Source organism: Corapipo altera, unplaced genomic scaffold (genome assembly GCF_003945725.1).
Source record: "Corapipo altera isolate COAL_440 unplaced genomic scaffold, ASM394572v1 343, whole genome shotgun sequence".
NCBI lineage: Eukaryota > Metazoa > Chordata > Aves > Passeriformes > Pipridae > Corapipo > Corapipo altera.
The window spans coordinates 6,227,644-6,253,561 of NW_020884913.1; the positions used below are offsets into that span (position 1 = coordinate 6,227,644).

A 25,918-nucleotide genomic window follows, 5' to 3' on the forward strand; every position below is an offset into this window, starting at 1 on the left:
CTGCATTAAGAAATAAATACCAAGGACATTCATCCAGTCCAGAAACATAAACAAAAACACTACAGCACATCTAGCCCAACAAAATGAAGCAACAGGCTGAATTTTAAATGTTTGGGACCCAACTCCACTGCCAGCAAAGGGAATCAACAACAGCTGTGTTGAAATAACTGCTCTGGGAAGACCACGGTTCATCACCCTGTGCTTGGAAAGGGAGGAGAAGTCCTACCTGGCTTTTCCTGAGCAACTGACAACCCTGCCAGACAGCCAGGCCCTGGGGAAAGCCCCATGGCTGGCTGGTGCTTCCTATGGACTCATTAGGACATGACATGAGCTGTTTTCTGCAGATGAGGGGCTCTTGGTAGCAAAGAAAAAGATTTTTTAGTGAGGTTTTTTTCAGACTAGACTGCTCAGCCACCTAATAATTTCTTAACACCTTCACCCAGCCCCAGGTAAACACCTCCCACCACACAGTTAGGGAACACTTTGTCCAAAATGATTAACTGACTGCCTAATCACCAGAACTCCAAAGTCCCTGTAGTTAGAGAGCATTCCCCCAAATCGTTTCATCACCCCACAGAGCCAAGTGAGGGGAAGCCTGGCAGCAAACTCACCTGTTGGGCAGAGCTGAGCTGCAGGAAAGGCAACAGTCCCGTTGCCAACAGATCTTCCCTGCTTTCAGAAAGCTGAGGGAAGCAAAGCCAAGGCACTGCAAGGAGCAAAGCCAAAGCAAGGCTGTTCTCAGCAGCTTTGAAGAGTTGGGACCCAGGGACTGCTGGGAACTGCACTGGTCCAGGGCTCCTGGGTTGTGCTGGGACATGATCCTCACCTGGCCATACCCCTGTGCTCCGAGGGCTGTTGGACTTGCCCTGGCAGGCCAGAGTTTCTCTCCTGATCCATCACAGCCCAGCTCCAGCCCTTGCTGCTGGTCCAGAGCAGCAGTGCCAGCAGTGCTCTACTGAGAGGAAGGAGGCTGGGAATGGATGCTTCAAATTCCAGTTAGACTATATGGAAATAGAGGCTATGCTGCTGCTCTGGTGAGGAAAGGAGGGGGCAGAAACCTCTGTCCTTATGGATTATTTGGGTTTATTGGAGTTACCGAACAGCATCATGTAAAAGAGCCCTTGGGAGAGGGAGAAGAGCAGCTGACATCAGTAGAAAGTAATTTTTCTCATCCAACAAAGCCAGGGGGTGCTCCACCATGGGGTAGATAATAAGGGAGAACATTTGGGATATGAGACTTGCTTGTTTCAGCATGGACTGAGTGGTGGAGGTCACACAGAGGAGTAACATCCTTTTAGTTCACCTAAAGAAATAGCAAGTACGGATTTCCCAGTACTGCTGGGTGGAACTGCACCCTTTGGTGACCTAGTCCCTCTTTCAGAGGTGTCCAAATGACCAGGGAGCAAAGTCCCATTGGTTTTCAGTTTTAAAGACAAATATAACAAAATCTTTAAAAATATGGACTCACATGCAGAAAGACATTTAGAGGGTTCAGTGCTGTGAGATCACGGGGAGCAAGAGCCTACAAACCCCCTGTAGATTGGGCTGCAGGGCCTGGGATTGCATGGGGGGAAGAGTAGCTGTGCCTTCAGCCATTTGGCAGCCGCAGCCTGCAGAGACAACACAGCCACAGAGACACACTTGCTATGTTTATTGCATGCAGAATGACCCAGCTAGAAAACACTCTGGCTCTCTCCCCTTTCTGAGCATAACCACGTTTACCCTACAGTGGAGTTTTCACAATCAACCCCTCTTCGGTGTCACAGCAGCACCCGGGGGACTGTGGGGACCCTCCGTGTCAGGTTCATGGTCATGCCTTCTCCCGTGCACGGCCGAGCTGTGTGGGGAAGCAGATAGCTAAGAGAGAAGAGTGTGCAGCCCTAAATGCTCGATGGTCCATTCCTGTGATCGCTGCTGCCTCCGTGGGGAGAGCTGTTTTGAAGGGATGAACTCCTGAAGGAACCAGCCCCAGTACATTCAATGCCTGAACCGTGAGAGCCTGGGGGAGCGGCTCGCCTGGTGGTACCGCTGATACCCCTCAGATGCGGCCGGGAGGAGCAGGAGGTGGCTCAGCGAATCCTTCTGGCAGAGGGCCATGGCCTCCTTGTAATTTATCTTCTCCTTAGTGACAGGGTCAATGAGATCTTTCTCATAGTTGGACTCATCCTGGAGCCTGTTGGCCAGGTTGCTTGTTATCATCCCGGTCTGGACAGCTTCCAGCACAGGGATGCGACCGGTTTTCTTGGGATCAATGAGCCCTCCAGTTAGATGCTGGACTTGCAGGTAGGGGAAAGCACTGTCCTTGGTCATCCAACCCTTCTGAACTGCTTCCCCCACAGACAGCCTTCGCTTGGTCACCGGGTCCTCAATCCCTGTGAAAGCTTTCTGGGCATTGAGCAGTCTCTGCATGTAGGTCCTGTCAATCAGCCCCCTCTCAATCGCCTTATGGACTGAGAACCGGTCCCGAGAAATGAGGTCTATGATGCCCCCTGTGGCAGCCTGAGCTTCCAGCAGCTTCTGAGCTGTCATGGGATCAAGCAGCTTCTTTGCAAGAGCAGTTTTGACACTGTACTTGGTGTCGGTGGTGGTGTCATACACCCCGGCGATGGGGGATGTGTCATCACCTATGCCCTTCTGTGAGGCTGGGGGGAAGAAAGTTTGGGTTTGGTGGGTGGTGGGTGATGTGAGTGGGGATTTGGAGATGATGGAGCCAATCGAGAGGGACGAGGGAGGCTTGGTTTCCCCAGCCACCAGCAAGGCGAATTCAGAGATGGGAATCTTGCCATCCCGGTACAGCTGGTACTCCTCCTTTGTGATCCTCCTCAGCCTTAGTGCATCATCGATGGAATACTGCTTCCCACTTTTCTTGTCAAGGAGAAGTGAGATTTCCCCATTTGGGCCCAGGGTAGTGACTTCCTCCCAGTCACACTCCAGCTCTTGCAGCTGGATGTACTGGCCTCTGTCTATGATACCTCGCTTATAGGCCTCGTAAGGGGACATGTCCTTCCCTGTCTCGGGGTCCAAGATAGAGATCTTGGTGGAGAGGTTTGTCTCTCTCATCTGGGTCTCGTGATTGATTTCTTCCCGGTTGACCTTCGACTGGAGATCCCGAATGAACCTCTCCTTGTTGTAGATCTGGTCCTTCTCCCTAAGGATGTCTGCCTCCAGCAGGGAAAACTCATGTTCCCGCTGCTTCTTCTTCTGCCTGTCATTCTCAGTCCGCTGGTTGAGCAGTTTGGACTCCTCCCGAAGGAAAAGGACTTTCTGCTGCTTCTGCCTCTCCAGGTCCCGCAGTTCACTCTCCAAGTTGGCTCTCTCCTGGATGGCCAGGTTCCTGGCTTTCTGCAGCTCCGTCTCTTCACGAGCCCATGTCCTCTTCATGCCTTCAGCTCTCTCGATCTTATCCCTGAGCCGCCGTACCTCCTCTTCTGCCTTTTGCTTGGCTCCTCTCTCCCTGCTCAGCAGCTCCCAGATTCGTGCACGTTCGCTCTCCAGCGCTCTGTCCTTTTCCACTCGAATCACCTCCTTGTAGATGGTCTTCTCCTGGGATTTTGTTTTCTGCAGGACATCGACTTGCACCTGCAGGTTCTTGCATTCTCTCTGCAAGCTCAGCACCTCCATCTTCTCCCGGTCCAGCTCCAAGCGCAGGTTGCTGGCAGACTGTTCCAGGACTGGATCCTTCTCCAGCTTCACCACTTCTTCCATAATGATCTTCTCTTGCACTGGGGCCGGGCTCTCCTCCAGCTCCTTTATTCTCAGCGTAATTTGTCTCATCTCCTTCTCCAGTGCAAGCCTCTTGCTTCGATCCTCCTGAAAGTTGAGCAACTTCTCTTGCTCCTTCACCAGCGCACGAACCTGCTGCACATCGCGTTCCAGGCGGCGCCTGTTGCTCACCTCCTCATCCAGACTCCGGCTCAGCCTGGTGTGCTCATCTCGGAGCTTTGGGTCCTTTTGAGTCAGTATCACCTCTTGAACAACTACCTTCTCCTCTGGTTTCCTCCTCTCCAGGAGCATGTATTTGTTCTGCAAGTCATAGATTGCATCCTCTGCAGCTCTCCTCTTCTGAGACATGTTACGCACCTCTTGACGGAGGCGATCGGCTTCCTTTTCCAAGAGTGGATCATTCTCATATCGAATGACTTCCTTGTTGACCAGCTTGGTTTCCACCTTGGATCTCTCCCTCCTCCATTCATCCCTTTCACCCTGCAGCCGAATGAGCTGCTCTTGGGTCCTGCCATTGGTATTCACCAGCTCATTGAGCTGCTCTTTCAGCCTGTCAATCTCTCTAAGAATCTCTGGACTCTTTTCATGTTTCACCACCTCCTCTATGACCTCCTTGAACTCCACCACTGGTTTCTGTGACCTGAGGACATTGAGCTCTGCTAAGGCCTCTTCCACTTCACTGTCAATCTTTGTCCTTTTCAGAGTGACTTCCTGCAGCTCCCTTTTCAGGTGTGCAATCTGCCGCTCCGTTTCAGGATCCACCAGGAAAATCTCATTGACCCTCTCTTTCACCTCTATCCTTGGTTTTTGCTTCTCTGCGATGCTGTACTGGCTCTGCAGCTCTCCCAGCTCACCCGTAAGCATCAAGTTTTTGCTCCTCTCTTCTTCAATCAGAGTTTTAAGCTTGGAAGTCTCTTTCAATAACTCTGGGTCCTGCTCTACCTGCTTCACCTCCTTAACAATAATTTTGGGTTCTGCCGTTTCAATTAGTCTTTCTACCTCCTCAATCTTGTTCTTCACTTTCTCTATCGCCTCTTCCACTGACTTCCTCTTGAAGGATTCCTCATCAATTTGTAGCTGCAGGGTCCTAACAGACTTCAGCATTTCTGGGTTTTTCTCCAGTTTGATCAGCTCCTTCACCACCACTTTCTCTCGGATGTTGGGCTGCTTTCGCTCCAGCATGTGCAGCTCCCTTTTGTGCTGCTCAAGTTCGGAAGCAGCAGCCAAGCTTTCCTCCTGGAGACGTTTGATCTCCTGACGAAGACTGGCTGCTTCGCCATCCAGGCTTGGATCCTTCTCAATTTTTGTGATCTCTTTGGTGAGGAGCTGGGCAGGAGCAACCTTCTTCTCGCTCTCCACCTGGGCAAGTTTACGGCTCATCACTTCGATGTTTTCTTGAAGGCTCTGCCTTTTTTTGCCTTCCTCTTCAATTTGCTTTACCAGCTTAGAGAGGTTACTCTCCACCTGCGGGTCTCTGTAATATTCTATCACCTCCTTTTCTTCCACTCTTTCAACAGGCTTCTGAGTCTTCAACATCAGCAGCTTGTTTCTGTGTTCTTCCAGGTCCTCTTCAATCCTGGAAACTTTCCTCCTTTCCTCCTCCAGCTGCGATTTCAACCCCTCAGATTCCCTGCTTGTTGCAGCTTTGTTTTCAGATTTCTGGGTTTGCTCGTGTACAGCTTCAATGTCCTCATGCACTTCCTTCTGCAAGGGAGAAACCAAAAAGAATTTAAAAAAAAAAAAAAAGGCAGTGAAACGGAGTCATTCTTCTTTTTTAGGGTGGCACAGAGACCTTTTAAATGCCATGGCATGGCGGGAGATAGAGCTGGCACACAATCCCCAGGGACTCTCCAAATCTGGCTGTTTGTAAATGGAAAATGAGGACACGCTCTCATCAGTTCAAGCAACTGACTTGGTGTGTTTTCCCCTTGTTCTGGAGGTGCTGCAGCAGCTCACAAAGGTGCTTTGTGCTGCCTTGTACCTGCAGTTGAGGGAGAGTAACTGGGCCAGGCCCCAGTTTAATCTCTTGTCCTTCCTGAGCACACTGAAAGTCATCCAGACCACAGGCCTTTCCTACAGATGGTTCAAACCCTAGAAAGGTCTAAAAATCCTGTTGCTTTGAAGTGTTTCCAGAAGGCTGTGAGCACTGAATTCCAGCCACATCCACAAACAAATCTGACATTCTCAGCCTGTGTATGTTGATGAGATATAGCTGAGGACAGGCCTTAAGAGGCCTAATCTCTTTTCCTAGCATACACTACAGCTTCAGTAAAGAGCTGAGGGTCCACACAAGTGAGAGAGTCACAGCCTAAGATAAGTGTCAGTAAACTGTGATTACTTGTGGTCTTTTTATCAGAGGGTTTTCATTCCTTCCTTCCTCACACTTGGATGTGAAGACTCAGGAAGGGGGAACCCCAGGCTGAGCAGATTTGAACCCCCAACCTAGAGTACCCCAATCTTGCTGTGAGCTGGTACCTTCTCAACAATCTTCTTGGCAAACTCCAGCCGGCTGAGCTGCTGTTTATTTTCTGCTGCCAGCTCCATGTAGAGCTTGGTTACATCACTTTCCTAAAAAAGAAACAGCGGTGAGAGCCTTGTCCCCTCACCCTGACACAGCTCTGTTGGGTGGGACGCTCTGCCACCCCTCCTTTCACCTGGATGCACTTTGTGTACTGAACAATTTCAGGGATTAGTGTCTTCACATCTGACTCCATAGAGACACACAGAGTCTAAGGACTCATGCAGGAGATCCTCTCCCCATTATCTGAGTGCCTGTTAGATGCCTGCAGGTCTACACAAAGTCCAGACTTCCAAATTCACCTTGGGCCACACATGGGTGGCAGTTGGTGAACAGCCCAAGGTGATGCAGAACTGGGGTGCAACTAGGAGCAGCACAGAGGAGCTCTGGCTCCTTCCTGCCCTCACACAACTACCCTGTAAGTCTTATCTTCACACACAACATGGTAAGGAGGCAGCATCAGCAATCACAAGGCACCAGGCACAACCCTAATTCTGGACCTCATGTGCTGCTTTCCCCCATAGACAAAGAGATCCTTGATGACTTTGACCTTGGGATGTAAGAGTGGATTAAGGCCTTGCAGAGGACATTGGGGCACGAGTAAGGAGATAGACAATGGTTTCCATGCCTTCATCTGAACATTTTACCTGGGCCTGGATGCTTTCCTGCAGGGGGGTCACACGCAGCCTCTTTGCAGCGGAGTCAGTCAGGGAAGGGTCCAGAGAAGAGCTGTATTTGCCTGCTTCAAGTTCATAGTCCTGTCCAGAGCAGAAACAGGAGAATCAGGTGGGATCTCTCATGTGAGACACTAAGGGAATGATAAATGGGAAAACCCAGCCATACATTGAGCGTGGACTGCACGTTCCGGGACAGTCTGACCACAGCATTCTTCTCAGGCTCCTTGCTTTCAATCTCCTCCACCAGCCTCTGCAGGAGACACATGTGGTGTTAAGGACAGGTTGAAATACAGCAACACAGTGACACTCTTGCAGCCTAGAGAATTAGCTCAGCTGAGGGAATGATGGGAATGGGAAGATATTTAGGAAGAGTCTCAAGGCATTAGAGGATCTCAGCAGCACTATCACTTGCCCAGGACCTGCTACATTGATTTATCACATATGAGATAAATAGCAGCCAACACAGAGACCTCCACAACTCATCATCTGAACTCCTGAGCTTAGGATCTGCTAAAGGAGAGAAAGATGCAGGACCCAGTGGGTCTCAGCCCAAGGTACAATCTTTCAGGATTGTAGATACACCATCTGTGGGCTGCAATCACAGTTATTCACTGTGACAATGGGAGCACTCATCCAGGAGCTGATGGTACAATTTTTTATGCAAGCCAATTCCCACATCCCTGTAACATTACAGGTTATGATGCTTGCCCTGGAACACACCTTCTGTGCCTGCAGCTTGTAGTTGATCTGGCTTGGCCCATCAGTGGTCTTCACTTGGTGCTTGGGTAGGTTGTTCATCCAGAACATCAGGTTCTCATTGGAGTTTTGGAACTGCTGGTAGGTGAGGCTGATGTTTCTGAGGGTCTTCTCTCTGCACAGGACAGAGGTGAACAGGAACATTAATGGGAAGGGCAAAGATTTATCTGCAAGTTCCTAAAAAGACACTATGGTGAGAATGTCACAACACACACCAAGATAACAAAAAACAAGGCAGTGACAATTGATCCCCGAGTAGGGAGCCTAACTGCACACATCAGGTTTGCTACTGCAGCATGAACATTACTTGGGAGATGAGAGAAGGAAAAAGGCAGACAACCAGCAGCAATCCCCGGGAGAAGTGTCTAAAAGGGTCTGTGTGTAAGGTCCCTGTGTCAGGCAGAGGCCAGTAGTCAAAAACTGCCTTATCTGAGGTATCTGGAAGCTCAAAGCCTGTGCTGTGCATAGGAAGGTGGCAACTACATAGCAGGACAGACCCAGTCCTCAGTATTACAGGATAGTGGTCAGGATCAGGGTCCTGCAGTCAGGGGAGGTTTAGGTTGGGTATCAGAAAAAGGTTCTTCACCCAGAGGGTGGTTGGGCACTGAAAGAGGCTCCCCAGGGCAGTGGTCACAGCACCAAGGCTGACAGAGCTCAAGAAGCATTTGGATGACACTCTCAGGCACATGGTGTGACTCTTGGGGATGGTCCTGTGCAGGGCCAGAGGTTGGACTCGATGATCCTTATGGGTCCCTTTCAACTTGGCATATTCTGTGATTCTGTGACTCTGACTAACACTGGTCCACGTCAGCCAAGAGGAGCAGAGATGATCCCACAGCCCCTCACCGCTGATCCAGCTGGTCGGCAACGGCGTGGTAGCGATCATTGAGGAGCTGCACCTCCCGCTTCTGCCGCGGCAGGTCGGGACAGAACTCCTGGAAATTGTTCTGCACGGCACTGCAGCTGTGCTCAGCATCCTTCAGCCCCCGGTTCAGCTTCAGCACACAGTCCTCTTGGGCCACCAGGTCCCGCCTCATCTTCTGCAGGGGGAGAGAAAAGACACCTCCAGGTTTGTAGCAGTCAATGCACCAACCAAACACCCTCCTTAACCTGTCACCACTAACTGTGCAGTACCTGGGGGCTGGTCAGGCTCTCCAAGGGATGTGCAAAGTGGAAGAGGTGGAGCATTGAGACTTACTCAGTAAACAATGTGGGAAGCAAGGTGGGCTGGACAGTGGATGGAGCAGCATGCAGAAGTTTGGGAGAAGGTAAAAAAGGGTCCCTGTGAGTGTTAAGGATGGAGCAGGGAGATTGGAAGCAGGAAAGATTAGGGATGAGTGTGAGGCAGAGCAACAGAGATTAGATGCTAAGGTGGTCATCATTTTAGGGACTCAAAGGTAGCCTGAGAGGGACAGAGCTTTTTGCTGGCCAGTGAAAGCAGGTCAGCCTGCAGTACCAACATTAAACCTTAAAGGAACAAGTCCTTTAAAAGGCTTCATTGCTGGCACCTCGAGGTGCTCAAATTAGCAAAGTCCAGCTCCTCCCACCATTGCTACCTGAGCTCAGAGATGTCCCTTCCTTAAGGAAGAGCCTGATGTTCCCCTACCTGCAGGTCATTGGCCCGATCCTGCAGGGCATTGGGGGATGCAGGAATGATGCTGTCCTGAGCCAGCTTGGCCTCAAATGTGCTGACAATCTTGTCTGTGTTCTCAATCTGAGTCTCCAGGTTGAGGGCAGCCTTGGCCCTGGGAAAGGGAAAGATAACAGGACAAGATTAGCTACAGGAGACCCCATTCTTCTCCTCTGCTCTCTGATTTTGTGTGTTTAAGCTTATTTAACATCGGAGCTTCTCCAACATGACAGGGAACAAGCACTGTGCACTCACAACCCTGTAGTGCTGCCCAGAAGTCAGATACGTTGCATTTCACAACAACAGAGCTAGGACACACACCCGTTGTGGTGGATTTTCCAGTGGGGGGGATCTGAGCACAAAATACACACAGAAACTCTTTCAGAGGTCGCTTTGGTGATGGATAGGAGGTTTCCAACCTGTGCTGGACCTCAACAAACACCCATGTAGACTAAAAGCATTTTCTGTCATGCTTCTGTGTTGACACCTCTGTACAAGGACTTCCTTCCCTCAGCCCCATCAGGCCTTGCCACCATCACTCACTTCTCGTTGTACAGGCTGGAGAGCATATTGACATCATTGTACTTGCTCCTGAGGGCGTTCAGCGTGACAGGGAGCTGGGAAGCCGAGGTGCTGGTGGGTTTCTTGGAAAGGTAGGTCTCACACTCCTTCTGCAAGGCATCCTTGGCTGCCCCCAGGTTCTCCAGCTTCTTTGTTGTTTCCTGGCACATCAGATGGGAGCAGAGTCACACAACACAGTCATAACAGTGCTGCAGTGGAAACTTGTCTCCCCCAGGGGCGGATTTGGCTGTGGGGCTCAGGGTGTGGTACCCCTCTCATAAGGAGCTGCCCCTTGGGGCACAGGCCCATCCAGACTGTGGCTGTCTGGCAATGGCAGGGTGTGGGAAAGAGATGGAAAAAACCTGCCTGAGCCCATCCTTCTGCCAGGGCTGGATAAATACCCACAGATGAAGATGTAACAAGCTGAGCTGCTACAGACCCAGACCTTATCCCAGAGGAAAGAGGAGGGCTCCAGGGCACTGCCTCTTTTCCTGTGCCACTGACATCTACCAGTCTGTACTTCCCATCAGGTGAGCCAAAGCTGGTCTTTGGATTAATTCCCTCTATCTCTTCATTTTTTTGCTACAGACTTGAGAGTGCAGGGTGACAGTGTCCCTACCACCAGGTTGAGGACTGACTTCCCAAGACCTGGACCACAGCTTTGAAACAAACGTACGGATTGGTACAGAGCCAAGGGAAGGACTGGTGTTTCCTGAGGGTTTGGCTTAACCTGTCCCATTTTAAGGAATCAAGCCAGCCTGAAACTCTTCCAACTGTAGCTTCTTTGAAGCACCAGCTGCCACCTCTCATGTAATTTCTATGTCAACTTGTTTTGGGCCAAGGACACAGAGCCACCAAACTCCTCCTGCTCCAACTCACCTGCTGCTGTTTGATCCTCCTGGCAAGGTCATCCGTGGGGTCATTGTAGTTCACAGGAGACCTCACTCGGTTCAAGACCTCCTTCTCTACCTGAACCAGGTCCTTGCCAACACGATCCAGGCTACTGAGGAGCCGGTCAGCTTGGGGATCATCCTGGACTGCTGGAGGGCTCCTGGACAGAGCTGCAGCAAGACACAGCTTAGGTTAATCCCCAGCTTTTAGCTCTGCCCTGGCCAGCCAGAGCTCAAGTCCAAAGGAGGGACAAAGACAGCCAAGTGCTGCCATGCAGACACATCCCTGCTCAGCTTTGCTGGGAGCCTTTGAATTATAGCTGTGGGAATAACACGGCTAGGCAGGGGTTGGGATTTAGCCCTGGCTGCCTGCTTATTCCACAGCCCCCAGCTAGGGAAGAGAACTGCAAGGCACTCAGATTACAAAGCAGGTTTAATTAAGGTTTCTGGATAGGCACATCCCTCTGCAACCCTAAATACCCTGCAGCTGTTGATGGAGCTGAAGGTCAATCACAGACTTTTGAGAAGGGCAACAGATTTTAAGTGAATTGATATCACATAGTGAGTCCTTGGCAGCACCAGGAGTCAGGTTATCCTGTGCCTGTTCTTTTCCACAGAGCAGAAAGCAACCTCCCACAGGGACCTGTGTGTGTATTGCAGGTACCTCTGCTGACCCCAGGTGGGTGCTTTGCTTCCGGTCTGCTTTGGGAGCTCTGGAAGGAAGGTGCTGGCTTTGGAGAGGGCTGGACTATCCAGCTGACATACCTTGCTGGCTGGGCTGGACCTGCTCCTTTTGGCTGCGTCTCAGGGTGCTCTGAGCTGCCGCTCGCTTCTGCTTCACCGTGTTCAGTTCCCCTTCCAGCCTGTGAGCAGAGAGGAGCATCCTCAGCCAGCAGGATGGGACACAGCCCTGAGCGTGGCCTGACAGAGCCCTGCATGGCAGCAGCTCTGTGGCTCCTGCTGGGAAGGTGTCCCCAAAGGTAGGGGAAGGTGTCCCCAAGGGCAGGGGCAGTCTGGGAGCCTGCAGCCTGCTATAACTCAGAGACATCCCTCAGGAAAGGGAAGAGCAGCAAAAGCAGCTGGTTGGCTTGAGCAGCTGACTTCTGCCAATGGAGCCAGCGTTTCCAACCCTCAGCAGAAGCTGTCAAAGCTGGAAGTTGATTTCATATGGTGTCAGTGCTTTGCAGCTTCACAGGAAGGGAGCACAAGGAGCTGCTGCTGTGGTTGCTGCACTAGAAATGCCAAGTCTCAATCGAAAGGATGGTTCCTGTCTAATGAAACTAGAGCTGGGATCTGTAAAACTGGAAGGAACAAAATGTATCTCTGGGAGAAAAAAGCCTAATGGAACTAGGAGGGAGAGAATCAGAAAAGACCAGGCCAGTTCTGATCCCTGCTATGGACTGCTCCAGCTAAACACTGTGTACTAAAACCTGCAATTCCCAGCTTGCCTGGCTCCTGTCAGACAAGGGCTGTCTGGGGGGCCAGGGCACAGCTCCATGCAGAGGAACTAAATTTCTGTTTTAAAGCACACGTGAAACCCATAAATCCAAAGGACTCAGTAATCTGGGATGTGTGAAGAGGGGTAGGCACCGAGGAAGAGCAACACAATGCAGCAATCTTGGCCATTGTGCCTGGGGACCCAGGCTCCCACCACGGACATGCCCACGTAGCTCTGAGTCGGGGCTGTGGCCTTTCCATGGCACTTGAGCTGCACTGATTTATCCAAAGACCTGGGGACATGATTAAAAAGGTAATGCCAACCTCCCTGCACCACCGCCCCGTCCTGTGGGAACGGCAGGAGCTGATGGAGCAGGCAGGCAGCAGAACTACACAGTGGTTCAAGGAGCATTTCTCAGTCTCCAGCTGGGGCTGGCTGAGAGGAGATACCACAGATAACTCTGTCCTGTTTGGCAAGTCCCAAGCTCCAGACTGATTCTGCAATGAATTTAGTCAGACCTGTGCGAGTCACATGTTTGGGTGAAGAAATCAAGCCTGACTGCCAGAAAACTCTTTGACAGTGAGGTCTGTGCAGTGTGCAGGGCTGTTGAGGAATGGAAGGAACCTGGATAAGGTACCTCTCCAGGAGAGAGATTTCGTACTAGTGATAATCATGAGTCTGTCCCCAGCTGCAGGTGAGGTGGTCAGGCTGGTTATGACCTGAGTGAGTCTAAATGTCTCTCTGGGTCAGGCTCTGCACTGCAGACTCACCTATTGACCTTGTCTATGGACTCAGGGTCAGGTGGAGGGATGGAGAAGCAAGCAGAAGGTGCCTCCTGGACCACACCAGCGCTGTTCTGCACCACCCACATCTCAGGGTTGCTGTTGTCCTTCAGGGTGTACTTGTCCCCTCTGGTCAACTGCACCTGGGACAGAGACACAAAACCCAGTGAAAGGCTTGGCTTTCTGGCACTAGGATAGTTCCTCCCACCACAGAGCCAAGATCTGGAGCAAGCAAAGAAGAATCCAGCTCCCTACTTCCTCTGAGGGTGCTGCCAGTCAAGCCCTCACCTCCCCAGCATCCCAGTCACAGAGGGTGTCCAAGGTGAGGGGCTGAGAGGGACGTGTCCTGCGCAGTTTCAGGGGGCTGATCTCTTTGCTCCTTCTCTTCAGGTCAGTGATGCTCTTCTCTGCCTGCTTCAACACCTTCTCCTCGTTCTAGACAAAACAGAGAAGACAGTGATTGTGACCAGGCTTGGATGAGAAGGAAGGGGAGGGTCACACTACAGTGACTATGCTGGGACCAGTTGCCCACCCTTGTGGAGCAGAGTCAGGAGGTTCTCCATTCTTGATCCCTCCATGTCCCTTCTTCCCCTTTTCATTATCAACACTCTCCTCAGTTTCCTTTGCTCACAGCAGGTCTCCCTTTCAAGGCACAGCCTGAGTTAACCTCAGGTGAACCCACACTGTTGTATTAAAATCTCCTGAAGAAGTTTTCTTTTTCAGAAATGGGACAGAGGCCTGCCAAGAGGTGGCTGCATTCCAGTGTCAGAAAGTACCGAGATCCAAGCACCTCTTGAGAGTGAAATGTGTTGCATGCTTGGGAAGATACCATGTTGAATGTGTCCCTTCCCTCTCTCCCGGGCAAATGTTCCTTTCTTATCTGCATCTCGCCCCTGAGGTCAGATTTCTTTATTCCCTCCCTTGCCTTTGGCTCATGGGAGTGCTGAGGAGATGGGAGGACCTTTCCCTTCTGCTCGGATGCCAGTGGCTCACACTCTGTGGGCCCTCTAATCCAAGTGTCTCCTATTAAGGACAACACAAGGCTCCTCCCTGCCCTTCTCCTTCACTCTGATGGTGACCTGGGGCCTGGCTGTGTGTCACTGATGGGGACAGTGCTGTCCCAGGGGTCACTGCCCTGCAGTCTGGGATGCAGGGACTCAGCACTCAGAGCACAGTATTGCCAGGGGCTTCCCTCTCCTGAGCACAGAGCTGTGGTGAGCTGTCCCCATGGGGTTATTTACCCACCTCCTCCTCTTCCCCACTGTTATTTATTGGGGAGGTTACAACTTTGGATTTGCCCCTTAGGTCTGGCTGGTTCCACCCACCCTGAAGATCTCACCTCCAGCTGAAGCAGAAGATCTGACACCACCCCAGGGCTGTCTTTGTTGAACTTGCTGTATTTGGTGTCCAGGTCAGAGCTCATCTTCTTCAGAGAGCGGCTCACAGCCTCAGCATCATCCTGGAACTGGAGGTGTGGGTAGGAAAACAGTCAGGCACGGGGGGACCTTACTACCTCCAAGTCCAGTGGGGTCTCTCAGTTCCCAGCATCTCTAAAAGATTAGGTTTTGAGGGGTGTTTCCCCCAAATGCCCTGGGCTAGGTACCAGCAGAGGATCTCCCATCCTCATGCCTCTACTTTCTCTCTTCCCAGCCTGCCCACTCTGGCCTGACCTGTAGACCCATGGCCCATGAATTTGCTTTTTACCTTCTTGTAGCTCTCCACACTGTTCAGTTGGCTCTCTTGGCAAATGCAGAGATTCAGGAAATTTTGCCACTCATTCTTCAAGGCTTCCTGGTGAGCCTGTGGTGGGACAGAGCACAGCTCAGTGGGCTCCAGATGGTCCTACCTCCCCCAGCACTGGTCTCCCTTCCCCAGAAGCCCCAGAGACCAGAGGCAGAGCAGAGACAGAGCTGTGCCCAGGCACTGCCTGACGCTGAACCTGGGCGAGGACACTCCTTGAGAAGGACTTGGCTCATACAGAGCAGCCACCATTCCCCAAGGGATCTCAACTCTGGTGGTGCTGGGGACTGAGAGCCCACTACAGCCTGACACTGCATCTCCAGGCTTGGAAATACAACCTGGGCAGCTGGAAGCTGGTTTCACTCGGGAGAAGTCACCCCATGTCATAGCTCCCTGCAGCACCAACATATCTGAGCAGCTGGTCCCAGCACACAGATGGTGGCCACCATCTCCTGGAGATTTTGAAAGGGGTGAAGACCCTGCACTGCCCTCAGCTTCCCCATAAGGTAGAAAGGTGCTGCAGTACAGCCAGTGCAGTGTGGGAGGAAAGAGTAACAACTGCAGAAAGATGTGAAGAGGTCTCCTCCAACCCTCCTCCTGGTTCTTGATGCACAGGCACTCTGGTTCTCCTACAGTGTTTGGGAAGAGACCCCCTCTCCCTACCTGGATAGGCTTGATGGCTGGATGCTTTAGCTCAATCATCCTGTCCCCATCGTCCTGAAGATGGTTCACAAACTCCTCCTGGCTGAGCAGCTCATTGGACTTAAAATCCTGGAGGGGAAGAGAAACTTCATGACCTTGGGAGCGTGCAAGGAGCACAGAGAGCACCAAACCCCAACATAACAGAGACAAGGCTCCCAAAGCATAGACATCTTTGTTTGTTTGTTTTTTAAAAACAGAAAAGACTAGGCAAAGCTAAAACAAATTAGACACACTCGGGCCTCAGAAGGCATCAGGGCATTCATTCAAAGAGCATTTTCCTAAGCAATTATCCCTCTATTCTTCCTGGTCCCAGCAAGTAGCAGTCACTGGGTTCTATATGTTGGCCATTGAGGCTGATGTGATACTGAGTCCTTCCCTTCTCTCTGCCTCACTGACAGCTCTCTAACATATGATCCCACATTCCAGCTCAGGGGACTGGCGGGGACACACAGAGTGGCTCATCCCTAGTTCCTCAATGGATCCAGAGGATCTCTTCCACCTCTGTTTCAGTGCCCAGCACTATTGTGCTGCCCTGGGAAAGCCCCAGGCTCAGGGCTGGTGGAGGATGTCCAGCAGGTTGGGATCCATCCTGCAAATCTCACATGCCAGGCTTGGCCAGCCTCCCAAGCCAGGACCCACTGCCACCCCCCAAAGCTCACCTCGTACTCCCGACGCACGCTCTGCACATCCATCATTTGGTCACTCCAGTCCCGCTTCAGGATCTTGGTCTGCTGCTCTGTCAGGTAGCCCAGCTCCTTGGTGCAGCCCTGGAGGTGGTGGTAGAGGCTGCCCAGGCTCTGCCCTCGCCAGATGGAGGCTTTCTGCCCACACACACGGGAGAGAGACAGTGTTGGTGCTCAGCCTGGGGAGCCCCTTTCCCCTCCTCCCCAGGACCCTGCTCCTGTTGCACATCCATGAGGAGATTCCCAGAGACCTCAGTGAGAAATCTGCCACCGCTGGCTCTTATCTGATGGGGCTGCCATTCCCCTTCCCTCCCCACAGACAGGATATGTTTGTCTAACCAGAATCCCAGGTGTGGGCTGGTGCCTCAAGCACTCTCAGAGCTGGCCCAGCTCTGCTGTATTTCTTACAAATCCCATTTTCAACATTAAACCTTCACGGGCTCAGCTGGCTAAAACCAGGACCTTCTTCCCAGCCACCTCCTTTGCTCCTGCTGCTCATTTCCTCTTTGGAGCCCTTGATAGGGATCAGGTTGAGCCTCAGCATTTGCAATCCTGATTAGGAACAGTGTGTGGGCTGGGATGGATTTCTTGCTGCTTCTGTATCCCTGTGCTCGTGGACACACATGGGCAGCTCCAGATCCATGACCCACGAAGAAGAGAGACATGGATCTCACCCACAGCATTGCCCTGAGGGCAGCAAGAGTGCTCTCAATTTACACCCATCCCAAGCTGGGAAGGAAATGAGGAAAGAAGAAGAGGGACATGACTTCACTGAGCAAGCCCAGAGGTAGCTCCTGCTTTGAGCTGGGCATTCCCAGTCCATGAGGGATGATGTTACTCCGCTGTATGACCCCATCTGCACAGAAAACCACTGAGAAGCTTACCAGCAAGTCCTTGTACTGGCTTTTTAAATCTGCCACATCCTGGGTTACAACACAGCCCAGACCAAGGGAGGGGTGGGGGAAGAAAAAAAGAGAAAAAAAAAAAAAGCTGTTATCAAAACATGTGGCAGATACTGATGAGCTGATTTATGGAATGTGCTTTAGAAACCATCCAAGAATCAATCACCTCCCCAGCCCCTGAAAGGCTCCATCTGTCCCAGCTCAGGCCCCCTATGCCCTCTGCAAAACAAGGATGAACATTCACCATGCAGAGGACCAGATGGGACATGGGCCTGAGTGAAGCAACAAGAACTACTTCATGCCCTACCCCAGAATGGAGGTTCTTGATCTGGAGCCCGTAGGCTTCGATCTCCTTCTGCAGGATGTTGTGCTCAGCTATTTGCTTCTCCAGCTCTGACATGCCAGGGCCGTACTGTCCTGCGTTGACTTGTTTCTGTGCAAAAGGAATTAGGCAGAGATTAAAGCAAAAGGTTTTATTTCAAGGAGAAACCCCAGTGAGTGCTGGCAGGGCATGAAAAGATCTGGAATCTGATAGCAGGCTGGGAGCAAGGGAAGGGATCTTGTTTATTCCTGTGACTGCTGCTGATTGCCTTTTCCCCAGCCATACACAGGGAAAAAGACAACCAGGGCATGTTACCCTGGTGTAGAAACCTAAGCTGCACCAGCTCCCTGCCTATGGTGACATGCTTTGGATGCACTTAGTTACCATCCAGCTTTCAAGGGAATCCAAACTGACTCCAATTGGGCCACTCCAAATACCCAGACCTTGCAGTGTGAAACTCTCAAAGGAAGGGCTGTCAAGTTCTAGGAGACATCACCTTCTGCATCCCTCCATCCCACAGCAGAGCTCTCTACCTGATCCCTTCTGGTAGCTCTTAATCTGAAGGGGTCAGTCCAGAGCGTTTTAAGAGGTGGGAGGAGAGTCTTTCTTCCACCCAGAGCAACTGAATTATTTCCACCACCCTGCAACATCCCTGCATGATGCTGAGCACAGTCTGGAGATGCATCCAAACCCAGCTGCTGTTACCATCTTTTGGTCCAGAATCCTGGCCCAGTCCACCCTGGGCCCCACGTCGGGGATGTTCAACTGCTCGTAGAGGGCCCGGTACTCGGCACACAGCTGTGTCACACGGTCATGGAGCTGCTGGATGCTGCCAAGGGGAAAGGGCACATGTCTCTGTGTCAGCTGGGAAGGGGGACAGCCAAAGTGGGGTTTGTGGAGCCCAGATTTCACTTGCAAGACCCGGGTTACTTTGCTGCCCCTTTGTGGCACTGCCCTCCTTCAGCAGTGGAGGCACTTGTCCTGCTGTTCTCTATCTCCAGGGATGTCTCAGGAATTACAACCCAGGAGGACACTGCAGGGAGATCAGGGCTGTGCCTTCCCAGCTAGAAAACTACCATTCCCTCCTGATTTCCACCTAGAAGTGCTGGAAGTGAAGGGGAACAAAGCACCAGAAGCCAACTGAAGCTCTTCTCCCATTCCAACACCCACATCTGACTCTGTGCTTGCCTGAACCAAAGGCATTCATTTTAGGAAATGCAGAGGAAAAGGGGATTTGCCCTGAGAGTGGGGCCACATTTTATCTCTGCGTTTTTCTGGTACCTTTTACAAGAGCTCCCAAAAGACTGGGGCCTCTTGGGCACTCACCCTGGCAGCCACTCTGTACATTCCTATCTCTATAATATATTGGCAGAAAATCTGATTTTAAGGCTAAACTCTGTGGGAAGAAGAGTGACACTACCTCTCATGGAAATGACTGGAACTCAGTCTAGATCATAGAGGGGTTCCCAACTGCTCAGTGCCCCCATCACATCAATCCCCTCACTGCACTCACTCTTTCTCTATCTCAGAAGCCTGCGGGTGTTTTAGCCGCTTGGCACGATCCACATCCAGGAAGAGATCCTTCAGCAGGGTCTCTGCTTCCTTCAGGTTCCTGGCATTCTCTGTCTGGAACTCAAAAGCCTTGTTCTTCTGCTGATTGCTGGAATCCTGGAGGCCAAGGGAGACAGAGGAAAACAGCCTGGTTGGACCACAAAGACCTCACAACACCTTCCTTGGCCAGTGCAGAGCCTCTGGATCCTCAACATGTCAACCACAGAGGATTCCTGGTAAAAGGGTTGAGCTGGGGAGCCCAGCCCAGCCCAGCTGCTGTTCCAGTGTCCCTCCCACCCAGGTACTGGTGTGGGTCAGACTGGCTGCCTCTGGGGTTGCTGGGAGGCACAGGGCTGTGCTGCCATAGGTGAGACAGCCTTGGCTGTGGGAAGCATGAGGCATCGAGCAGAAAAGCACAAGACTGGAATTTGGGAGGCCCTGGGATGCAGCCTCAGGGGCTGGGAGGCTCTGTGGGGTGTCTGTTCCTCCCCAGCCTCCAGTCAGCCCCCAAACCTGCACCAACACGCACAGAGCAGACACCTGACCTGTCATCCCAGACACTGCATTTGGAGGCAAAGACTTTCACCTTCCCACCACCCTCTGCCACAGCTCACCTGCTTGAGCCTGGACTGTGTCTCCAGGATGTCCTTCTCCACCTGGTCGGCGTTTGTCTGCATGCGGGAGATGAGCACGGCCAGCTCATTTGTGGAGGACCTGAGGGAGGGAACAGCAGAGCAGAGGGGTGGGTGAAGGCAACTCCCACCCTCTTCATCACCGCCCAGGACCTGCCCCAGGTGTGGTCCTTCAGGCCTTTCCCCATATCCTCCTGGTCTCCAAGGAGAGGGTTATGAGCCGTGGCCAAGGGCACAGACACACACAAGTGGTTGATGCCTGGCTGTTGCCTTCAGCCAAGAGAAGGTAAGAGCTGGTGTGTTTAGAGTGAGCAGGTTTTCACACCATGCAGCTCAGCTGCACAACTCCCAGCTGCAGATGCCCAAAAGTTCATGTGGATTCAAAAAGCATTGGAGGAAAAAAAAATTTAAAAAAAGATAAAAAGAAAAAACACCCAACAACAAATCACTGTAGGGCTCCCAAAGGCACTGACACCACATCTGGGCTGGGAAAACCTGAAGCCACAGACGGCTGGAGGCCAGGAGAGCACCCTGCAGAGGCAGCACAACATGCTCACCCTGTTTGGAGACACTTCCTTAGGTGCCTGCCCTTGGCTACTGGCAGAGGTGGCCCTTCAGCCTGACCCAGAGCTGCCATCCTGCTGTCTTGTTCCATGTGAAGTGCTCCACAGATGAGCCCATTGAGTCACTGGAGAGCCCAGTGCCACTCCAGGGCCAGGCTGCAGAGGACACAGACTTGCACCCTCTGGGTGCTGCACAGGCTGTTGCATTTGTGCTATTTTCAGAGCTTGGGGAATAGCACAAAACTGAGCCAGGGGAGGTTTAGGTTGAATATCAGGAAAAGATTTATCACCCAGAGGGTGGTTGAGCACTGGAACAGGCTCCCCAGGGCAGTGGTCAGGGCACTAAGCCTGTCTGTGTTTAGGAAGTGTTTGGACAATGCTCTCAGGCACATGGTGGGGTTGTCGGGGTGTCCTGTGCAGGGCCAGGAGTTGGACTCGATGATCCTGATGGGTTCCTTCCAACTCAGGGTACTCTGTGATTCTATAATTTTAATTTCCCAAGGCCATTGCACACCTACCAGCTCTCCTTGCCCCAGTGAGGCTTCACTGAAGGTTCCCAACAGACCATTCCCTATTGCCTGTCACCCCAGGGCCATCACACAGCCAATGGTGCCATCACAGCCCTTACTCCATCACCAGGATTGGGAATGAGCTGCTGAAACAGCTGGATCCAAAGCCTGCAGCAAGGCACGGGATGGCTCCCAAAGCTCCCTGCGGACAGGGAAGCACAAACCTTGGTACCACCTTCATCCTCATTGTCCTGTTGTTTCTAACAGCATCTGCCCTTGAGGACAGTGCCAGCCCTACCCTGCAGGCAGGGAGAGCACGGTGTGGGCAGAGGCAGGAGGGTGTGGAGCACTAACATCATGCAGAGCCCTCGGAATGCTGCTGATGGGACAAAGTTCAGTGAGGTTACGTGTCAATGCTGGGGTCTGAGACCAGGAGGAAAGAGTTGAGCAGCAGCAATGTGACACTGCATGGGGGTCTGGGTGGGGGACACTTCTTCAGGGCAGGTTGGTACCTCTGGTGGAAGAAGAAGGTGGGAGAAAGGTGATGTCCTGCAGCAGAGCCGCCACATCTGCCCTAGAGCCATGTGCTTTCCTTCCAGGTCCCTGAATCCAGCAAAGGACAGAGGGAAGTGGTTCCCTTAATGGCTCTGTCATTGCTCCAGCTCCTCAGCATGGCTCCAGTTGTTCCGCCATCCATTCCAAAGGCTGTAGCAGATGCTGGGATGTTCATTTGTTACAGCCCCAAGTGACTGTAACGTGCCAGTGAGTGTCATGGTCACCCCAAGCCAAGGACTCAGATGCCACAGTTCCTGTTTCAAGTGAGCCCAGCCCACTCTGACTGTAGCCTGTGTAACTCCAGTGGAGGCACAGCCCCGGCACTCCTGCTCTCAGCATCCTCCTGTCTCCTTTCTCCACTTCCTCCCTTGTTTTTGATTTCCCAAGAGGGCAGCAGCAGCTCTCAGCTGCCCTGGGGGATTTTGGATGGCAGCATCTCCTGGCAATGCCTCTGCTTCCCTGCCTGGAATGCAGTGAGCAAAGTAAACAGGGACTGCTGTGCTCCAGCAGGGCCCCCTCTACAGGGTCTAATTCCAGGGATCACGGAGGCAAAGAGCCCAAGCAGAGCGTTCATCATCATCATCATCCCCATCCAAGCATTGCTGTCTGCTACAACCTGTCTTTTACATACCATTAATCATCCCTCCCACCCAATCTGTGCCCCACGGATGCCTTTCTGAGATAAGCTCAGGGAGATGAACGCTGGCCCCAAGCCCCAGCACAAAGGGGTGGGTGGGAGCAGCACAGAGCCAGGATTTGGCCCCTGTGAGCCTGAGTGTGCAGCGGGACGGAAGCTCTCAGAGGTCTCCCCTCCCCAGGAGGTTACACAATCTCCCACTCATCCCTGACACGCCTGGAATGAGGTGGTGTCCCATGAGCAAATACTCAAGCACCACCCAAATTTCCTGCCCGGGCTCTCTGTGCAGGGAGGAGAGTGTGAGTCATGGGCTGGGCTGGGCCCTGTCCCAGGGGATGGATGCAGCAGTCCCAGGGGATGGACACCTCTCCCACTGGGCAGGGAGAGCATTGTGCCACCAAGAGGTCTGACCAAATTCAGCTCCCACTTGGGAAGAGTGGGAATGGGGTGTCCAGTTTGAGCCCATCCCAGCTTGTCATGTGACTGTGGATACCTCCGTGCCATTCCAAGAGGGGAGAAGTGAGGATCCATCCTTCCCAGGAAGGGTAGATCCCCAACAAAATCCTGCTTATTCCTGCTGGCACCCCCTTTCTGGCTGAAGGAAACACTGGGACATCCCATCTCTTGGTTTACAAGGCTGGACACAGGAATCAGCTTTGTTTAGGCTGAGCCACAAGAAAAGTATGGACTGAAAAGACGTGAGAAACCTCCTGGTCGTGGGGACTGAGCCCATCCCAGCCTGTGGTGCACAGGGCACTGGAGGTTAGAGACCAGGATGCTGCTGCAAAAATGCTTCCTGGAGAGCATCACCTCAGGAGCAGAGGGGGTCTGCCCTGTGCTGAGTGTGAGCTTCTCCTGTCAGTGCAAACACCCATCCACACAGCCTGCAGTGACGTGGTGCCTCACCATCCTTCCTCGGGGTGTCCCCCTGCCCCATCCCCACTGCTCCTGGGTAGGAGCCCTCACTCAGCCCAGCTGGGCCGCACATCTCAGGATGAACATACTGACATTTGGGCTGCAGAGAGGCAGCCTGGCATCAGGTGGGATACAATGAGCCACGAGGTCATGTTGTGCACCCCTCAGCCTCCCAGAGCTCAGGCCCAGCTCCCTGCACAGTGTATGGTACAGCCACAGCACCAGGATGGCCAAGGGCAAGGCTCAGCACAGCTCCTCTTGCTCCTCCTCCTCCAGAGCCAGGGCAGCCTCCTCCCTAGGACCATCTCATGCCTGGGAGAGGCAGAGCACTATTATTATCATTATTAATTGGTTCATTTCTCATACCACTTTCTGCCTCCTGGACAGTCCAGCCACACACAAGGGACAGTATCGATAAGCAGGGGCAGGACTGTCCCCACTCCTGGTCACTCCTGCCAGGGCACATTTGGGCAGGACCACAGCACCCACCTGCTGCAGTCCCTGATCCCTCCATCCCTTCCTCACAGGGGACTTAGTTTTATGGCAGATCCCAAAGCTGGGTCTGTTCTCCCTGACATGTAGAAGTCCTTGCACATTTTGATCTGCCAGCAGATCATAGCACAGCACCACTGACCCCCTGCCAGTGCTGAGTTAGTGCCTGAGCCTGTGTCCTCCGGGGTCCACCCTGCTCTAGACTGATCAAGGAGAAGAAGGAGGCGGCAGCAGCAAAAGCAGCAATCCCAGGAGATGATTAAACCAGGAGGTGACTTCCCATCCACCTCCAAAACCACCCACAGCCTTTGTTAAAAATCACACCCAGGCAGCCAGTCCAGCCAGATCCAATTCAATTCCACCTTCACATGAGTTTTCCCTTTCAGCCCTGCAGTACCTCCTCCTAGAGCAGGGCACATCCAGGATGCTCCCTGGGGACAATCCTCCACTTGCTGCTGCCTCTCTGGGATGCATCCACCAAATGGAGGCAGAAAAGGACCCTAAGAGCTGCGATGCTCAGCACCATCATCCCAAGGACCAAGACAAGGTACCTCTGTAGGGGTCCAATCACTAATTGTGAACCCCAGAGACAGGGAACCTCAGCTGCTGCCAACGTTCTGGCCTTGGGGCCACCAAGAGCAGCCTTGGGCCACCAACATTTTCTCAGGGCCATCTGCAGAGCGTGTGCTGGTGGCTGCTCCCGAGACAACTCATCCACCTTCATTTTCTCAGCTCCTTTGGGCGCTGACCAAGCCCCAGGCCATGGCCAAGCGAATTAGGCTGTGTCTGATGGTTGGTGCCTCCTAAAACAAGCACAACTAGCTCAGTAATTGCTGCACTCCTGGCTCCAGCCTCCGTCCTGCACAGGGAAGAGGTGTGAGGTCTCGCTGGGATGCAACTCCAGTTATCCCAAGAGGCTCATGGTGGGGGAGAACCCAGCCCAAAACCTCTGCAGCATGGCAGGGGCTGCAGCAAGCTGACATGAGAAATCCCCAGCCTGGTTTGGAAGCCGGCTGGGGAGGTGGATAGATTGCATTAACAAGGCTAAAAGACCCAGAGCCTGACACAGCTCCAGGGCTGCTGGGGAGGTGGCTCACTGCTGCCAGGCCCCAGCAAATGCTTGGTGTTCAGAGAGCCCCCAGACCTGCCTTCAAGATGAGTCTGTGAGTGCTCAGCTCCACTGAAGCTTCCTGTGGCAGGGGTCCAGCTCCTGACACCCACTCAGGGCAGCCCCAGCCTTTGCAGGGGCCACCTTCTCCCCAGGTCCTGCTGCCCTGCCCAGCAGCACCAGCCACCCCCCTCCTCAATGGCTGTTTGCTGACCTGGGGTTTGGACCCCCAAAACAGAGCAGTTGGGTGCCAGCACCATGTTGTGACCCCACAGGTGTCCACATACACCCCCCTCTGGACTGCTGGTGGTGGTCCCAGGAGAGGGGGCCAGCACCCTCCTCCCCCTGCAGGTTCCCTCCTCTTCAGCACAACCCCCCTTGCAATTTCCTCAGCCTCCAACCCTGGCAGGGTACAGAGATCCCCACAGAATTAGTCCACCAACACCACAAACTGCAAAATTGCTGGGGAAGGTGGAAAATAACCCTGAGTTAACAACAGCAGCTGCAGGGAGGGATGAGCACTCTCTCTGCCAGAGCACCCCCTCCCAGAAACATCCCGGTCCCATCACATATCTCACTCCCCACAGCTTAGGGAATCTCCTCACAGAATGGTTTGGGTTGGAAGGGACCTTAAAGACCACCCAGTTCCAAGCCCCTGCCATGGGAGGGACACTTCCCACCAGACCAGGTTGCTCCAAGCAGCTCCAAAAGAGGCAAACTCAGCGATTTGACCTGCAGAGACTCAGCCTGTCCCCGGGATGGGTTAGAGCAAACCCACTCCCCACCCCTCTCCTCCACTTCAGCAGCACCAGACTGAGCATCCCTCTCCAGGGATCCCAGGGCAGCATCACACCAACTCCATGGAACCAATGAATCCCGGGATCTCAGACCCGGGCTGGGATCTGCTTCACCACCGAGCAAATCTCGCTCCACCCAAGCACAGGGGTTGTGTTTATCCTGCCTACTCCTTCCTGCCCAAAAGGGGCTTTTTGCACCTCCCTGCTCAATGATCGCACTCTGAGCACATCGTCAGGCACTGGGGCTGCACAGGGACTTCTGGGAGGGAGCACAAAGCCCACCAAAGACAAGGACGAAGGCTGGGGCAGCAAGTCTTGACATCAGCTCCCAGCAAGCCCAAACCTTCTGCTGCTCCACAAAGAGACACAGTTCTTAAGGGGACTTAGTAAACACGGGTCACGCATCCCTCATCTTCCCCCAGGGTCACAGGATGGGGAGAGAGAGAGGAGAGGGGTCACACTTACTTGCTGGGCTTGACAGGGGAGCCTCTGTTGGGGGAACTTCTGCTCGGGGAGCCTTTGCCCACCCCCTTGAACATGTTGGCCAGGTCTCAGCGGGTCTCCCGGAGCCTGCAGAGTCCTCGTGGGCGCCGGCTCTCCGCTCCGGTCTGTCGGGGTGGAACAAGACTCAGCGGGGGAAGGTCGGCGGAGCACTAAAGAGCAGTTTCTGGGAGGCTCCTCCCCGAACGCAGGTGAGCAGCAGCAGCAGCAGCAGGGATGGAGGAGGCACATATGAAAAAATGACTCGAAAAACCAGTTTAGGGTGGAAAGAGCAGAGCCCCAGAGGGAGAACGGGAGACCCCGCCCTGGCTCGGAGAGTGCTTTGGCACACACA

The 25,918-nt window shown here is 53.0% G+C and overlaps 1 protein-coding gene across 3 annotated transcripts; it reads right to left on the reverse strand.

Moving 5' to 3' along the window:
* Nucleotides 1-1,728: 1,728 nt before the first annotated feature.
* Nucleotides 1,729-25,622, reverse strand: EVPL (envoplakin). 3 transcript variants are annotated; one of them, XM_027654509.1, is made up of 24 exons: nucleotides 25,558-25,622; nucleotides 22,666-22,699; nucleotides 22,137-22,138; nucleotides 19,490-19,589; nucleotides 18,838-18,992; nucleotides 18,030-18,153; nucleotides 17,310-17,435; nucleotides 16,985-17,023; nucleotides 16,077-16,238; nucleotides 15,379-15,486; nucleotides 14,680-14,775; nucleotides 14,315-14,440; nucleotides 13,264-13,410; nucleotides 12,964-13,118; nucleotides 11,521-11,618; nucleotides 10,745-10,926; nucleotides 9,848-10,026; nucleotides 9,281-9,419; nucleotides 8,521-8,714; nucleotides 7,639-7,789; nucleotides 7,085-7,168; nucleotides 6,889-6,999; nucleotides 6,199-6,291; nucleotides 1,729-5,427 (listed from the first exon to the last, which is right to left on the reverse strand). In XM_027654509.1, the coding sequence occupies exons 1-24, from the start codon at nucleotides 25,620-25,622 to the stop codon at nucleotides 1,978-1,980; spliced, it is 6,120 nt and encodes a 2,039-aa protein (XP_027510310.1). In that variant the 3' UTR covers nucleotides 1,729-1,977. The 3 variants fall into 3 exon arrangements, with proteins under 3 accessions (XP_027510310.1, XP_027510309.1, XP_027510308.1); XM_027654508.1 differs by lacking the exons at nucleotides 22,137-22,138; nucleotides 22,666-22,699 and adding an exon at nucleotides 20,057-20,082 and having other exon boundaries at nucleotides 10,745-10,913; nucleotides 11,505-11,618; nucleotides 25,563-25,622; XM_027654507.1 differs by lacking the exons at nucleotides 22,137-22,138; nucleotides 22,666-22,699 and having other exon boundaries at nucleotides 25,549-25,622.
* Nucleotides 25,623-25,918: the final 296 nt, after the last annotated feature.

Bases quoted from the DNA above. Each gene is read 5' to 3' on its own strand.
- EVPL (XM_027654509.1), bottom strand. From the start codon at position 25,622: ATGTTCAAGGGGGTGGGCAAAGGCTCCCCGAGCAGAAGTTCCCCCAAC. The intron at 18,154-18,837 runs GTGAGTGCAGTG...TCCCCTTGGCAG, and splicing joins GCTTCTGAGATAGAGAAAGA to CATCCAGCAGCTCCATGACC. The intron at 17,436-18,029 runs GTAACAGCAGCT...CCTTTTGCACAG, and splicing joins GGATTCTGGACCAAAAGATG to AAACAAGTCAACGCAGGACA.